This window comes from Poecilia mexicana, unplaced genomic scaffold (assembly GCF_051168715.1).
Source record: "Poecilia mexicana isolate PSO_F unplaced genomic scaffold, ASM5116871v1 scaffold_5, whole genome shotgun sequence".
Classification (NCBI taxonomy): domain Eukaryota; kingdom Metazoa; phylum Chordata; class Actinopteri; order Cyprinodontiformes; family Poeciliidae; genus Poecilia; species Poecilia mexicana.
Window position 1 is genome coordinate 31,466,201 of NW_028263374.1, and position 16,744 is coordinate 31,482,944.

The following is a 16,744-nucleotide window of genomic DNA, read 5'->3' on the forward strand; positions in this document are numbered from 1 at the left end:
TGGTTTCCAACTTCATTTTTATGTTTGTAAAACATCTAATTTTTCGTGTATATGTGTGCCAAGCGTCCAAATGTCTGGTAATAACACAATCATCTGAATCAGCCAAATGTATAATGTAACTTATACGTGGAAGGGGGTCAAAGCTGACCCACCATCTTCTCCACAATCATAAATTATGCAACCCAGATGTTTAAATTGTAACTTTGCATGCAAGTCACATTTTCTGTAGCTTTAGTTAGAAAATATCAAAGAAATGCAACTGGTAAGACGGACGGTCTGAGTGTGACCTTTGACATTGAGCTGTAACATTATGCTACAGGTAATTTAGGAGCAGATGTAGAACTGCCAGTTCAGGTTCCTCTGGCTCTGTGAGGCCGAGTTTAGAAAAAACCAAAAACTTAAAACTATTTAAAGGAAACATGTTTTTATAGCAGTAAATGATTCGTTCTGCAAATGTTTGAAAATCAAAGTGAATGACAGAAACTGTCGAATCAAGAGTTTGAGCTTGAAAACAAGGAAGCTGTTGGTGGAGGTGTTCCTCAAGGATCAGTTCTTGGACCAGTTCTGTTTATCTATGGATAAATTTTTAAAATATCTTTGACCCGGAACTGAATTTGGGAACCACTTCGTCCACCAAGACTTAAAAAAAAGAGTCAAAACCATTTAATAAAGGAGGAACATTTTAAAAACTGGAAAAAAAGGTCCAGCAATGGCTGATTGAGAAAAAGCATAAAAATCTAATTCTTTTATTTGGAAAATCAGCAATTCGTACAAGTCATTGAATCCAAACTTTATTCAGGTTACCTGTGCTGTAGCAACAGTGAAACCGCTTGCACCACATAAAGTCCAGAACCAGCGCAGTCGGGAAGAGCATGTTGACATCTGAGGTAAAGTAATCCCAGCATATGTTGGAGCTTTTTACTTATAAATACAAAGAGCGGCTTGGAGAGCTGCAACGCTTTTATCAAAGTTTAGATCTGACGAGCAGGAGGAGAGGCTGCAGCCCGGCAGTGAGCAGAAGCTTGTTTCCATGGTGATTTCAGCAGGAAGAACGAGTCAGAACCAGAACCCATCGGGTCCATCGGTGAGTGCTGGAGCAGAGTTACACATAACGCCAGTCGTTAGGTAACCGCAAACCACAAGGCGCAGGAGGTGTCAGGCACGTTTCATTCAGCAGAGCAGCAGGCCAATCAGAAACGGATCAAACATCAATTTATCAATTTACAGCTGAAACACGAAACCTTCCGTCAGGAGTTCACCTCAGTCTCATTTAATCCCAAACCGTTCAGCAATCTGAGGAGATTAACTCAGTGAGAAGAGCAGCAGCTCAGAGCAGAACGCGGCGTGTTTTTCCTGCAGAACATTCCGGTTGTTGATGAAATCACTGAAGCTAAATTCACATTCAGAGAAAATTTAAGCAGTTGGTTGATGCAACATATCTGTTTCAGAGATGTGTGTGAAATTTTAGATTATTTAAACTCTTGAAAGGAAGCAAAATTTTTCATGTTTTCTTCCAAATTGCTTTAAGGAAAATAAGACTTGAAGGTGTGGCTGAAGCGAAGCAGCGAAGGTTTCATGAAAACTTAAACTCCAGCTGTGCAACAGGAGCAAACGCTCCCTCAGTAATATGTGAATCATGGTTCAGTACCGATCCGACGTTCCTAAGACATTCAGCAGAAACGGGTTCATCATCTCTGCAGTGCAGCAGACTGACAGGAACATGGAGAGCAGCAACGCCACGCCACTTTCTGTACACGAGTTGATGCTTCACATTGCTGCAAAACAAGCCTGGTCCTGCTGCTGCACACACACCACACACACACACACACACACACACGCGCACAAACCATTTCCACAAACACGGTAGCCTCAGGCTCCGGGAGGACTTTTTGTTTCACTCAGAGGGAACAGAGGTCAGAGGTCGCTCAGCAGGAAGAGAAGCTGGGATGCAGAGCAGCATCAGCAGCTGACAGCCCCTGCTGCTCTGCTAGGGAAACCCCGCTTAGTTGGCTGCCCAGGCCTCCAGGTCGGCCATGTCGTCCTCGTCTTCCTCCACCTTCTTCTTGGCTGGAGCAGAAACAGAGAAGAGGTCAAAGGTGAGGCAGAGCGTCCAGCGCAAAAGCAGGTAAGTCTCAACAGGAAGTCTCACCTGGCTGAGAGGGAAGCGACGTGGACGGGACGCTGGGCAGAGACACGTCTTCTGTTCCCTCGATCTCCAGCAGGTTTTTATCCAGTTCTTCCTGCTCCAGCTCCTCCAGCTCCGCCATCAGCTCATCCTGAACACAGAGGGGGGGATTAGGCTATAATCTGGACAGCGCTCCATTAGGCATTAAAGATGGCCGCCACAGCGCCCCATTAGGCAGTAAATATGGCCGCCACAGCGCTCCATTAGGCAGTAAAGATGGCCACCGCAGCGCTCCATTAGGCAGTAAAGATGGCCGCCACAGCGCTCCTTTAAGTAGTAAAGATGGCCGCCGCAGCGCTCCTTTAGGTAGTAAAGATGGCCGCCACAGCGCTCCTTTAAGTAGTAAAGATGGCCACCGCAGCGCTCCTTTAAGTAGTAAAGATGGCCGCCACAGTGCTCCTTTAGGCAGTAAAGATGGCCGCCACAGCGCTCCTTTAAGTAGTAAAGACGATCGCCATAGCGCTCCATTAGGTAGTAAAGATGGCCGCCACAGCGCTCCTTTAGGTAATAAAGATGGCTGCCGCAGCGCTCCTTTAGGTAATAAAGATGGCCGCCGCATCGCTCCATTTAAGTAGTAAAGATGGCCACCGCAGCGCTCCTTTAAGTAGTAAAGATGGCCGCCACAGTGCTCCTTTAGGCAGTAAAGATGGCCGCCACAGCGCTCCTTTAAGTAGTAAAGACGATCGCCATAGCGCTCCATTAGGTAGTAAAGATGGCCGCCACAGCGCTCCTTTAGGTAATAAAGATGGCTGCCGCAGCGCTCCTTTAGGTAATAAAGATGGCCGCCGCATCGCTCCATTTAAGTAGTAAAGATGGCCACCGCAGCGCTCCTTTAGGCAGTAAAGATGGCCGTCACCTAGCATCACTCTGTTGAAGCAGTAAAGATGGCTGCCGCAGCGCTTTGTTTTGTGGTGGAAAATTGGGACGGCGTCTGAAGAAGAATAATTAAAGAGCGAACATAAAGTCAGAGCTGAACTGGATCTCTGGTTCTGATTGGGTCTCACCTCGTCGTAATCCTCCCCGAAGCCCACCGGTCTGGAGATGACATCAGAGATCTCCTGTGCCAGCTCCTGCTGCTCCGTGATGTCTGCCATCAGGTCGTCCACCTTGTCGATGTCCCTGCCGGATGGTGGGAACAAAGATTGCGTTTGTACGAAAACCAACAGGAAGTAAGCTCAAAGCAACAGGAAGCGGAACAGAGAGCTTACATGTTCTCGTGTGCAGCCTTCATGGCTTTGGCAGCGAAGCCCATGTTCTTCAGCACCTCCGTGTTGGTGTTGGCGTTCTCTAGCGCCTCCCGTTGGAACTCGATGGTGGACAACGTCCCGTCAATCTGGGCCAGCTGCTTTTCATAGCGCTTTTTCCTCTTCAGGGCCTGGAGAGCCGCTGGGGGTCAAAGGTCACCTTCAATATTACACCTCCATTAACTTGTCCCATCAATCAGCTGAGATAAATTAACCTGACGCATAATCAGCTTTTCTTCTGGGACTCTTTTTGAATTTAGACCAAACAGGAAGCGAATCTTTCTGAAACACAGCTAGGTCAGCTGATCAGCAGCAACAGGAAACAGGAAGTCAGCCCGATACTCAAAACTGCTTCAAAACAGACAAATATTGTGAAGCAGTTCCACATTTAAAAATAATCATTCTCATATTAAAGAAGTAAAATGACCAATGTCTCATGACTAATGATGTCGGTTTTAGGATGGAAAGCCTCAGAAACACAGCAAGCAGAACCACCTAACATTTATTAATCAATAATTTAATATGTTGATGTTCGACATAAAACTGTCTTTAAATCATTAAAAGGGCGATATCATGGATTTTCCAGGCACTTAGTGCCATTTTATGACTATGTTACTTGTAAAAATGCTGAATATACCAAATATGACTTCAAAGAAATGCGACTTCCTGCTTTAGCTAATTGGGCCTCTGTGTCTTTAAGAAGCTCCGCCTCTCTCTGAAGCTCCAACTGAAGGAAGTCGTCCCAACATGGCTCCTCTATTAACCCTTTAACGTTTTTACCAGCGCAGCTCTGAGCAGCAGCTGCTACAGTGAGCTCATCAGGTGTTTGCTAATTGCTGCTGGCTAGTCTAAAGGAGCTGAGTGGGGGAGGAGCTGCGCTTTGAAGGCGAGGCTAGGTCCTCCAGGTGTTTCGGAGCCGAATGGTTGCCATGGAGATGAAAGGGTCTATGAAACAAGAAAGACTTGCTGAGTAAAACCAAGATGTGGTTGAAGAAATCAAAGTTTTCTCCAGAAGTCGGACGGAGAACTGTCCATCTGTCCACTGTCCATCTGTCCACTGTCCACCTGTCCATCTGTCCATCTGTCCACTGTCCACCTGTCCACTGTCCACCTGTCCATCTGTCCACTTGTCCACCTGTCCACTGTCCATCTGTCCACCTGTCCACCTGTCCACTGTCCATCTGTCCACCTGTCCACTGTCCATCTGTCCACTGTCCATCTGTCCACTGTCCATCTGTCCACCTGTCCATCTGTCCATCTGTCCACTGTCCACTGTCCACCTGTCCATCTGTCCACTGTCCACCTGTCCATCTGTCCACTGTCCACCTGTCCACCTGTCCACCTGTCCACTGTCCATCTGTCCACTGTCCATCTGTCCACTGTCCATCTGTCCACCTGTCCATCTGTCCACTGTCCATCTGTCCACCTGTCCACTGTCCACTGTCCACCTGTCCATCTGTCCACCTGTCCACTGTCCATCTGTCCACTGTCCACCTGTCCATCTGTCCACTGTCCATCTGTCCATCTGTCCACCTGTCCACTTGTCCACCTGTCCACTTGTCCACCTGTCCATCTGTCCACCTGTCCACTGTCCATCTGTCCACTGTCCACCTGTCCACTGTCCATCTGTCCACCTGTCCACTGTCCATCTGTCCACTGTCCACCTGTCCATCTGTCCACTGTCCATCTGTCCACCTGTCCATCTGTCCATCTGTCCACCTGTCCACTGTCCACCTGTCCATCTGTCCACTGTCCACCTGTCCACTGTCCATCTGTCCACCTGTCCATCTGTCCACCTGTCCACTGTCCATCTGTCCACCTGTCCACCTGTCCATCTGTCCACCTGTCCACTGTCCATCTGTCCACTGTCCACCTGTCCACTGTCCATCTGTCCACCTGTCCACTGTCCACCTGTCCACTTGTCCACTGTCCATCTGTCCACTGTCCATCTGTCCACTGTCCACCTGTCCACTGTCCATCTGTCCACTTGTCCACCTGTCCATCTGTCCACTGTCCACCTGTCCACTTGTCCACCTGTCCACTGTCCATCTGTCCACCTGTCCATCTGTCCACTGTCCATCTGTCCACTGTCCACTGTCCATCTGTCCACTGTCCATCTGTCCACCTGTCCACCTGTCCATCTGTCCACCTGTCCATCTGTCCACTGTCCACCTGTCCACTGTCCATCTGTCCACTGTCCACCTGTCCACTGTCCATCTGTCCACCTGTCCACTGTCCACCTGTCCACTGTCCATCTGTCCATCTGTCCACTGTCCATCTGTCCACTGTCCACCTGTCCACTGTCCATCTGTCCACCTGTCCATCTGTCCACCTGTCCACTGTCCACCTGTCCACTTGTCCACTGTCCATCTGTCCACCTGTCCATCGGTCCACTGTCCATCTGTCCATCTGTCCACTGTCCACCTGTCCACTGTCCATCTGTCCACTTGTCCACTGTCCATCTGTCCACTGTCCACCTGTCCACTGTCCATCCGTCCACTGTCCACCTGTCCATCTGTCCACTTGTCCACTGTCCATCTGTCCACCTGTCCATCTGTCCACTGTCCATCTGTCCACTTGTCCACCTGTCCACTGTCCATCTGTCCACCTGTCCACTTGTCCACTGTCCATCTGTCCATCTGTCCACCTGTCCACTGTCCATCTGTCCACTTGTCCACTGTCCACCTGTCCACTTGTCCACTGTGCATCTGTCCACTGTCCACCTGTCCATCTGTCCACCTGTCCACTGTCCACCTGTCCATCTGTCCACTTGTCCACCTGTCCATCTGTCCACCTGTCCACTGTCCACCTGTCCATCTGTCCACCTGTCCACTGTCCACCTGTCCACCTGTCCACTGTCCACCTGTCCACCTGTCCACTGTCCATCTGTCCACCTGTCCACTTGTCCACCTGTCCACTTGTCCACTGTCCATCTGTCCACTGTCCATCTGTCCACTGTCCACCTGTCCACTGTCCATCTGTCCACCTGTCCATCTGTCCACTGTCCATCTGTCCACCTGTCCACCTGTCCACTGTCCATCTGTCCACCTGTCCACTGTCCACCTGTCCACTGTCCACCTGTCCACTGTCCACTGTCCACCTGTCCACTGTCCATCTGTCCACCTGTCCATCTGTCCACTGTCCACCTGTCCACTGTCCATCTGTCCACTGTCCATCTGTCCACTGTCCACCTGTCCACTGTCCACCTGTCCACCTGTCCATCTGTCCACTGTCCATCTGTCCACCTGTCCATCTGTCCACTGTCCACCTGTCCACTGTCCATCTGTCCACTGTCCATCTGTCCACCTGTCCATCTGTCCACTGTCCATCTGTCCACTGTCCACCTGTCCACCTGTCCACTGTCCACCTGTCCACTGTCCATCTGTCCACTGTCCATCTGTCCACTGTCCACCTGTCCATCTGTCCACCTGTCCATCTATCTGAGCCCAGAGGAATAAAACCTGTTTGCCTCATTTCATCACCAGGCCGCCTGCTGGAGGGCATTTTGCCTTTTAATCATTAAAACATTTAGTCTCCAAGTTCACTCATTCTTATTTTGTGAAGGGGTGAATTAACCCTTTCACGTCTGTCTGGGCTCTCAGATATATTGCAGGTAGAACATGTCAAGAATTAGTAATGTTAACCAAACCGTTTCATTTTTATTTAAAAGCAAGACGTTTCATTTCCTCAAAAGTGTTTGATTCATTCTGGGTTTTTTTTTTTAGAGATTCTGGGGTTTGGTCAGGAGTCAGAAAGGGTCAAAGTTCAGAAACTGGATCCCGAATAAATGGAAATATGGTCAAATCTTAAATACTCACAAGCTATACAAATACATTACTGCGTGTGTAATACTTTTGGACCATTTCTAGAAAAACCCCAAACATTTCTCGACAAAAAGCTGTTTGTATGGGTGTCCAAAGTGTGGTCCGGGGGCCATTTGCAGCCCAGGGAATGATTTCAGACGGTCCTCAATAAGTCAGGCTCTTCCAGAGGTTTGAAACAAAAGGTCAGAGTGCAATTTTCACTGATGTGAAGCTTTAAAAAATATATACAGAAAATCTAAAAAAGGAAAATTAAAAAATACGACACAAAGCATTCATCTGTCATCAGCCATGTTTTTGCTTTTATTACGTTAGGAGTGCAAACATCACCTGACTTTTAGTAAGAGGCAGAGCAATGCAGTAAGCTTAAAATGAAGCCAGTGAGCTACAGCTGAAAACAACCTGAAAAACTTTGTTTCAAATTTACTATTTCTACAGAAATCACACTACTTTGTTTCAATAAAATATTGTTGTTAAACTTATAAAAATAAAAAAAATAAAAATAGTTTTTGTAATTTGATCTAAAATTTAAGCTTCCAAGGTTGACTGGTTTTTATGGATCTGTAGTGAAAGAGAAATGAGAATGCGAGTAGAAAACGTCCTCGGTGAAAACCTTCTTCAAACCAAACTCTGCTTCTACCTGAATCTGTGACCTCTGACCTTCAGGACACGTCTCAGATGCAACAAAACAACAGGTTTAAATACGCCTGAGCTTCCCAACCACACATTAGTCACAGCTTACTGATCTGATGATATTTATATTTAGGTTCCTACATGTCTGTGTGGATCCACTGGGAGCCTCATGGCGGCTCTCAGTCCCAGTTTGATTCAATTATTTCAGCATCCAGACATGATCTGAAATGACTATGTGACTCTTTATGAGATTACGGCACTGAGTCCAGGTCACTTTCTCTCTGCTGATCCTTTCTGGGAACGAGTCGCTTTTATTTCAAAGCAAAGTGAAGAAGATTCAGATTGTTTTCAGCCGGGATAAAGAAGCTTAGCTCATCAGGCCCCGACAGTTTGCATAAACGTCGTGTCGAGTCTTCTTCCTCTTTAGTGTCATTGCATGGTTGCAACAGGTGAGTGAGGTGAAGGCAGAGGAGTCATCATGCCTGATGTGATCAGAACAGGTTTGGTATGTTAGCTCTCCTCTATCCTGCCACAGTTGGAAGCAGAAAACAATCCTGATCATCAGGTTTATGTTTGGAAGTAAATATGCCACCAAAGATGAAGTGAAAACTGCCTATATGAGAACCACTATCAATTTATTAACCAAGCAAAGCAATGAGAGCCCAGAGAATGACAAAGTGGAAATGAATAATAAAAATGTCATAAACAACCATGAACATGGTGAGCATCTGATCAGCAACTCAAAGGTCGGATAACGCTTGAACTCTGACCCCAAATCCCAGAGGAGTTGAAACAAAAGCTTCACAGCTGCAGCAGATCGATCAGAACTTCAGCGTCTCTCTGCTGACCTGACGGTCTTAAAACAGCAGCAGCAAAAGCAAAGGAGGTGGATTAGCAACTGATGATGTCACAGGAAGACATACAGAGCTGTTAGCATGCTATGGCTGTCAGACAGCAACAGACTTCAGTCAGAGGCTTCTTTGGTTTTGTTTTGAGACCGACTGCTACTGGAGATCCTTCCCTCCGTCACCAACAGATGCAAATGATTATTAATTTACTTTTGGGTCAAATAAAGTATTTATGAAATGAATTAAATAAACCACATACCCTATTTTTGGGACTATAAGCTGCTACTTTTTCCTAAGCTTTGAACCATGAGGATTGTAGCCCGGTGTGGTTTTTCTGTGTATTTTTCTTCAACCACCAGGGGGCTCTCTAGCAGGAAGTGAATCATTGGAAGTCAAACTTGGAAATCAAAGAAGAACGCATTAATATTCATTTAGAACAACCACATGCTAGCAGCAGGCACGAATGAGAAATGTTTTCAAACTCATATGAAGCAGCTTTTAAGTTGAGGACTGTCGATCTGCCACTACAGGAGGGAAATAAAGCCGCTGCACTTTAGGTCGGTGTGAACGAAACCGGATTTGGAGACGGAGACCTGCGTCATATCCAGCAGTTATTAGGACGCAGCCCTCTGCTGGGTCCTTATGGGAAACCGAGAGCGGCAGAGATACCAGCGGCCTGCAGCCCGATGCAGTTTCCAGTTTTTTGTTGTTGTTTTGTTTTTGTTTTTTGTTTGTTTGTTTGTTTTATTTGAAGGTGCGGCTCATAGTATTGTGCGCTCTATAGTCTGGAAAATACAGTAATTGGTCTTAAAAGATTTTTTGAAAAATCAATTAATTATCTGCAAATGATGCCATCTTTGAGTGTCTCTGCTGTAGTAGTGGCTAGCGGCGTAATCATGTAATTTTCTTACCACTAGATGGCAGTAGGTACAGAGCATTTTACATTAAAACAAGAGAATTAGTGATGCATGAACGTTCCAGGTAGCGGTGAGAACATCGTATCTAGCAAGACTGACGACAGTGATGGAAAAGACAGTGAAGCTCAGCAGTAGTTGGAAAGAACATGGGTCCATTTCCCACAACATGTCTGTGTGAAGTGAGCTTCTCAAGCCTGGATACTATAAAAACTGAAACCAGAGAGACTGAGAGCTGTTGAGGAAGAGCTTTGTCTGTCTTCAATTTCTGCCAGGAAATCAGCTGTTTTCATCCAATCATGCACAGGTTTCACACTAGATGGGTAAAATATACAGATATTGACATTTTGTACATGCAGATCTTCATAATGTAACAGTGAAATCTTTCCCAAATATTATTGCTTCTTTCAGAATAATTATTATTTTCTGTATTCCGGCTATAACAATGCTTGTGAAATAGTTTGTAAAACACTTTGAAGTTTTCTACAACTTCTTTAAATTTAACACCACAGTGTTGTGGCTGTTCAGGTGTTCAGGTGTATTTTTTAAGTGGACATGTTACCTGCAATTTGAAATAAGAAATGTAAAATATGATAAATATACATTTTTGTGTTTATTTGATTCCTATTCAAGACACTTTGATAAGAATGACTTTATATAAAGGCGGCTACAGAGTATCTTTGTTTACATTTTTGGTTGGTGGTGTGCCTCCAGATTTTTTCAATTAAAACAATTACCTTGGCTCAAAAAAGGTTGAAAAACACTGATTTAGAGTTGATCACCTGTTCGGGTTGTTTTACCTTTGCTGTGGCTCATCACACCTGCTGTAGTTTCTGAATGTTCAATAAACGACAAACTTGGACTAATTACCTCGTTTGTTTGTGAGTATATGTCATTTACAACAAACATCAAACACAGTAAATATGTTTCATAAAGTATTTAATAGACAAATGGCTTCTACTGCGATAATTATGTGAAATTAAACTGTCTAATATTTAAAAAAAATAGTTTGGGCATTTCGCTATAGATAGACACCAGCACCCTTCCCGACCCCACTGGGGACAAGGGTGTATAGAAAATGGATGGATGGGTAGTTTGGGCATCTCACTTTGAGCTCAGAGTCTGAGAGGCTTTTCCTTTATCAAACTACTTTTTTTGCCTCTTATTTAGTGGAAATATTGATGTTAATGAGATTTTCTCCAAAATAATAACCTTTTTCAACCTTTATAGCTAAACTGTTGAAAATGAGGCTCTAACATTCACAAATAACAGTGAAATAAAATCCAGTCCAACATCTGGTTTGAGGTGATTCCTCTGGAACCTGCTGGAGGAAAAATATCCCAACTTCAGAAGATGAGCTTTAATCTAACAGAGCTCAGTGGTTCCTCCTGTCAGGGTGAGGAGGCGCCATGTTGGGAAGATGAAGCTGCAGGATCTTCAGAACAAACAGGTCATGATGCTGGGCTGCTGATCATCCCTCTGTCTGGACACAGGATCAATAGAACCAGTTTAAAAGATAAAATGAATGGTTATATGCCAGACATGGAAAACTGGGATGACTCCATGCCATGATCACAATTTAGGTCTCGGGCATCTCAAGGTGTCAACATTGCAGCCAGTGGACTGGCTACGGATACCGACTCAAGAACGGGGCCACCATCAGTCACCTCCTCTACATGGATGACATCAAGCTGTACGCCAAGAGCGAGCGAGACATCGACTCACTGATCCACACCACCAGGATCTACAGCACTGACATTGGGATGTCATTCGGACTAGAGAAGTGTGGCCGGATGGTTACAAAGAGAGGGAAGGTCGTCCGCACAGAAGGGGTCTCACTCCCAGAAGGAACAATAGCAGACATAGAGCACAGCTACAAGTACCTGGGAATACCACAAGCAAATGGCAACCTCGATGAGGTCACAAGGAAAGGAGCCACAGCCAAATACCTCCAACGAATAAGGCAAGTCCTGAGAAGCCAGCTCAATGGCAAGAACAAGATCCGTGCAATAAACAGCTATGCCTTACCAGTAATCAGATACCCTGCCGGAATAATTAGCTGGCCAATGGAAGAGATAAAGGCCACGGACGTTAAGACTCGGAAGCTACTAACCATCCATGGAGGGTTCCACCCCAAATCCAGCACCCTGAGACTGTACACAAGCCGTAAGGAAGGAGGCAGAGGACTAGTGAGTGTGAGAGCCACTGTCCAGGATGAAACATCCAAGATCCATAAATACATCAAGGACAAAGCCTCAATGAACGATGTGCTCAGCGAATGTCTCAGACAATGGGGAACAGAGGACGAGGTGCTGGAGGAACCATCATGGGAAGACAAGCCCCTACATGGGATGTACCACCGACAAATAACTGAAGTGGCTGATATCAGGAAATCCTACCAATGGCTGGAGAAAGCTGGACTCAAGGACAGCACAGAGGCCCTCATCCTGGCCGCCCAGGAACAGGCACTAAACACCAGAGCAATAGAGGCTCAGATCTACCACACCAGACAAGACCCAAGGTGTAGGTTGTGCAAGGAGGCCTCTGAGACAGTCCAGCACATAACAGCAGGGTGCAAGATGCTGGCAGGGAAAGCGTACATGGAACGACATAACCAAGTGGCGGGCATAGTGTACAGGAACATCTGTGCCGAATATGGACTGGAAGCCCCGAGGTCAAAATGGGGAACACCCCCAAAGGTGGTGGAGAATGACCGAGCTAAGATCCTGTGGGACTTCCAGATCCAGACAGACAAGATGGTAATGGCGAACCAACCGGACATTGTGGTGGTGGATAAAGAACAGAGGAAAGCCGTTGTGGTGGATGTAGCAATACCAAGTGACCACAACATCAGGAAAAAGGAGAAACTGGAGAAATACCAGGGCCTCAGAGAGGAACTGGAGAAGGCCTGGAAGGTGAAGACCACAGTGGTGCCTGTGGTCATCGGGGCCCTCGGGGCAGTCACCCCCAAACTGGAGCAGTGGCTCAAACAGATCCCAGGAACAACATCAGACATCTCAGTCCAGAAATGTGCAGTTCTAGGCACAGCCAAGATACTGGAGGAGAACCTCAAGCTGCCAGGCCTCTGGTAGAGGACCCGAGCTCAGAGGATGAAAGAGAGAGAGAGAGAGAGAGAGAGAGAGAGAGAGAGAGAGAGAGAGAGAGACTGCGGAGGGTGAGAAGGGAATTATATATATATATATAAAAAGCTCTGTTGTGATCGGCAACAAGAGACCGCCGATCATACAAACTGATCACCTGCATCTCATTTCCAGCCTGCCTGTGCAGCTGGTCTCCTCTTTCCTTCACTCTGCACAAACGCAGCAACAAATCCTAAGCGATGTGGAACTATAAGGCACTGAGTGAAAGGGGAAGTTTGCGTGTTGCGGCGGAAAATTGAAGCAGGTCAAAATGCATCAACACAGCGAAGCTAATATGACATAAAATCAATGACGGAGTTTGGCTACATCGAGGCTCACTGCAGTAAATCAGACATACGGAGGATCAGACAGCAGGTAAAGCAGCGCACAGCTACAAACACTCACCGGATTAGCATGACGGTCAGAAAGCTACACAAATAACCTGGAAAATTATTTAAATCTTCGAGCTGCGATGTAAGACTCTGGTTCTGCTCTCCTGTTGAACCGCTGCTACGCTACAGGTAGTAATATCTGACAGACGGAGCTTCGCTTCTGCTCCACCTGGTGGTGACTCTCACACCGAACCTGCTTAAAGCTGCAGCATCTAACTTAAAAAATACATTTTACACACGTATTAAAACTTTGCTGTCCTAACATGAGACAGATAATCTCTGAATCTCCTCCCTGATCTGCATAATTACTCCGCTCAGCCAGAAACAGCCAATCAGAGCTAGCAGTAACCAGCTAGCCGCCATGCTAACAGGAAGTTTTCATTCAGTAATTCTGGATTGTTTATTGTAATGGATCCTGTTTTTGCCTTTGAATGTTAAGTTTTATACTTGAGTTTTTGGCAATGTTGAGAGGTTTTAATTTGGCTCTGCATTATTTAGCCTCTTCAGAGCCTTCATATGTTATCAGTCTGTTAAAGATGGTATTACTATAGCAGTACAATTTGCACAATGCCTGTTTTGTTTTTTTCTTGGAAAAAGTTATTAAAAACAAGTTTTTGTCTAAATTAAGGTGAATTCATGGTTCCTTTTTCCACATAATGTAACCGGTAGTGGCTATGATTAAAAAAATAATAATTATGTGATCGGTATCGGTGATCGGCCCTCATGAGTGATCGGAATCGGCAGGAAAAAACCTCTAATATAAAAAATGTCCTTCTCACTCTCCGCGGGTGGTCTCTCTTCTCTGAGCTCGGTCCTCTACCAGAGTCCACATTTCTGGACTGAGATGTCTGAAGTTCCTGGGATCTGTTTTAGCCGCTGCTCCAGTTTGGGGGTGACTGCCCCGATAAAAAAAAACTTTGTGCGTGCGGCTTATAGTGAGGTGGGCTCTGGACAATTATTTATTTTTTTACAGTTTAAGCTTGAGTTTTGATCGCTTTAACACTTTCTTTTAATCTTTTAATGAATTGTTTTAAGTGTTCCGGTTCATTTCAGCTTAAACTAAAACCCTCAACGGAAGCTCCCCTGCTCATGAACAAATTATTTAAAAATTAAGTGCCAGCTCCCATTCTCCTTCTGGAGGTTAGTCTGCGGGCGAACCAATCAACTAACTAACTAACTAACTAACTAACTAACTAAGGGGGTAACCCAGGGAGATTTATCTCACCTCGTTTGTTTTTCGTGCCGTTCTTTTTCGCCGTCAGCAGCTCATGGTCGATCTTCTTCTCCAGAAACTCTTGTTTTTTGGCCAACATCTCCTCTGTTTCCCGGAGTTTCTGGATCGCCTCCTGGGGAGTCGGTCCCTTCCCTCCCTTCCCTCCTCCGGTGCCGAATATCTTACCAAACAGCGACATTTTGTGTGATTCAGATTAAAATGCGCCTGTTCGGCTGTGAAGACACACAACCCAGCGGAACTTTGAGAGCGAACCGGTGAAATGCTAACAAGAATCTCCTAAACGTCCTAACTGCCGCTGGTGTTGTTTCACTCCCTTCTTCCGCTTTTCGCTCACAGGCCTCGTGATGTCATTACGTAAGCGCCGTGACTCATAGCCGGAAGACGAGAGGGGGATTCCGGCCGCCATGATCAGCATCTTCATACATCATTGAGCAAATCTATTTATTGAAGCACTTCTGTTCAAACTGGAAACTCAAATATGTGAGACTGTAGAAAATATTTAAAGCATCTCTCCAAAAAGCTTTGATCTTAAAATCCAGAGGAGTTAAATATCCAAAACTTACAGCCCATTGAAGTCAAAATACTTTTCCTTCACAAGTAGCTGTTCAAGTAATTACTTGAGAGAAGAAAGGATTAAGCAAAGAGGCTAATTGCGATGGGATGCAAAGTTATACAGTAAAATTAAGAGCAACATGTTTGGTTTAATTAGCCTAGCAGATCAGAAAAAGGTTTTTTATGTTTGTTCATACATTTACAGCTCAGTTTCAAATTAAACATTTACTTCACAAGCTAAATATTGAGTTTACAAAATAGATATTTAGCTTGCAAAATATTTCTGTAAACTAAATATTTTCTTAAAACATTTAATTTTCAAATTGAATGTGTAGCCTAACTAAATACTTTGGTTGCCAGCTAGATATTTGGATAATATAATAATTCATTAGTAATAAGCACACTAAATCTCATCGGTGATAACTAAAATATGGTTTTATTTTGAAAGACTGTATGCTATGCATTCCTGTCAGGCTTTCATGTTCACAATAAGTGGTTTGAAAATAATAATCATGTTACAGAGTTCAGCCATTAATTAGTAAAACGGTGTAAATAAATCAACAAAATGCAATCAGATTGAATTATTGTTTGAAAGTATGTTTTTAATTGCCTGCCATACACGGATTCACCAACATCCTAAGTTATTGTTATTATTATTATTTACTGTAACAGACTCAGCTGCAAGCATCTAGAGACCAACCCAAATCCTTCAGAAAACTACGCCTCCCATGATGCATTGCACCGTACTTTTCCAGGTGGGGGCACGATGATCCAGAATGCCATCCAATGAAACGCTGAGAGGTCAGAGGGACGGCAGAGGAAGAGCCGACCTGGACGAGGGATGGACAGGTGGAGCACAGATAGACAGCAGAGCAGGACCAGAGATGCTGGCTGAGCCTCACCTGGATGTGTTTTTGTGGAGGGGTCAAAGGTCGAATCGTCAGCTCAGGGTGGACCTCTGTTTTCAGTCCCGTCTTCAGCTTCACACTCTTCATCTCGTACTGAAACAGAGCAGAAACACCAGCGGCCATTTTGATCTGAACATAAAGAAAGAAAAGTCTGGAGTTTTTAGTCTGCTGAGGCGGCAGAACCAGAACCAGAACCAGAACCAGAACCAGAACCAGTTGTCACCATTGTTTAGCTGCTCAGACAGATTTTTATGAAACTCTAACCCTGGAGCAGCCTCAGTTTCCACCAACAGAGTGTTCAGAGGCTTCTGCAGTTCCGCTGCAATCAGACTGCTACAGCAGAGCCTTCCTGACGTCAGCAACACCTCTCTGATCAGAACGACATTTAATTTGGTTGTTAAAGTATTTTAACATGAAAACCATCTGGATTTATAATCTGGGGCCTGCAGTTTTCTAAGCGATGGATTTTCATGTAGAGGCGAGAATAATCCGGTTTTTATTAATGTAGTGAATGAAACAGACGTTTACCTCCTTATAGGCTTCAGACAGGAAGCCCCAGTTTTTACTCCACGATTCTCCAGAATCCTTCTCAATTTTTATATGAGCCTTCCTGAGAAAAATTCACAAGAGAAAATTAAAATTCATTAACTCAACATCTTCAAAAGTAAAGAATTTTTTGGACTGAAGTTAAACCATCTTTTCTGTATTCTTCTTTTTCCAAACAAGATAAAATGAAGCTTTTCAGAATAAAATGATCTTAATATTCACCAGATTTCATCCTGATGAACAAAGTTGATGGGTTCAGATGTTTGCTGTGAATTTTCCATCAGAGCCGCTGTGAGGAATGCTGTTTACTGTTGCCATGGATACAGG

The 16,744-nt window shown here is 45.1% G+C and overlaps 2 protein-coding genes across 2 annotated transcripts; both read right to left on the bottom strand.

Annotated features, from left to right (window-relative positions):
• Window positions 1–717: 717 nt before the first annotated feature.
• chmp4ba (charged multivesicular body protein 4Ba) lies at window positions 718–14,756 on the bottom strand. Its single transcript, XM_088005910.1, has 5 exons — window positions 14,403–14,756; window positions 3,394–3,571; window positions 3,190–3,304; window positions 2,150–2,276; window positions 718–2,067 (listed from the first exon to the last, which is right to left on the bottom strand). Exons 1-5 carry the CDS (start codon window positions 14,587–14,589, stop codon window positions 2,003–2,005), a joined length of 672 nt encoding a protein of 223 aa, XP_087862036.1. The 5' UTR covers window positions 14,590–14,756; the 3' UTR covers window positions 718–2,002.
• A 783-nt stretch (window positions 14,757–15,539) lies between these two features.
• On the bottom strand, window positions 15,540–16,744 carry LOC106912433 (ciliary microtubule inner protein 1). Its single transcript, XM_014979256.2, has 4 exons — window positions 16,640–16,744; window positions 16,400–16,481; window positions 15,866–15,964; window positions 15,540–15,793 (listed from the first exon to the last, which is right to left on the bottom strand). The coding sequence occupies exons 1-4, from the start codon at window positions 16,696–16,698 to the stop codon at window positions 15,638–15,640; spliced, it is 396 nt and encodes a 131-aa protein (XP_014834742.2). The 5' UTR covers window positions 16,699–16,744; the 3' UTR covers window positions 15,540–15,637.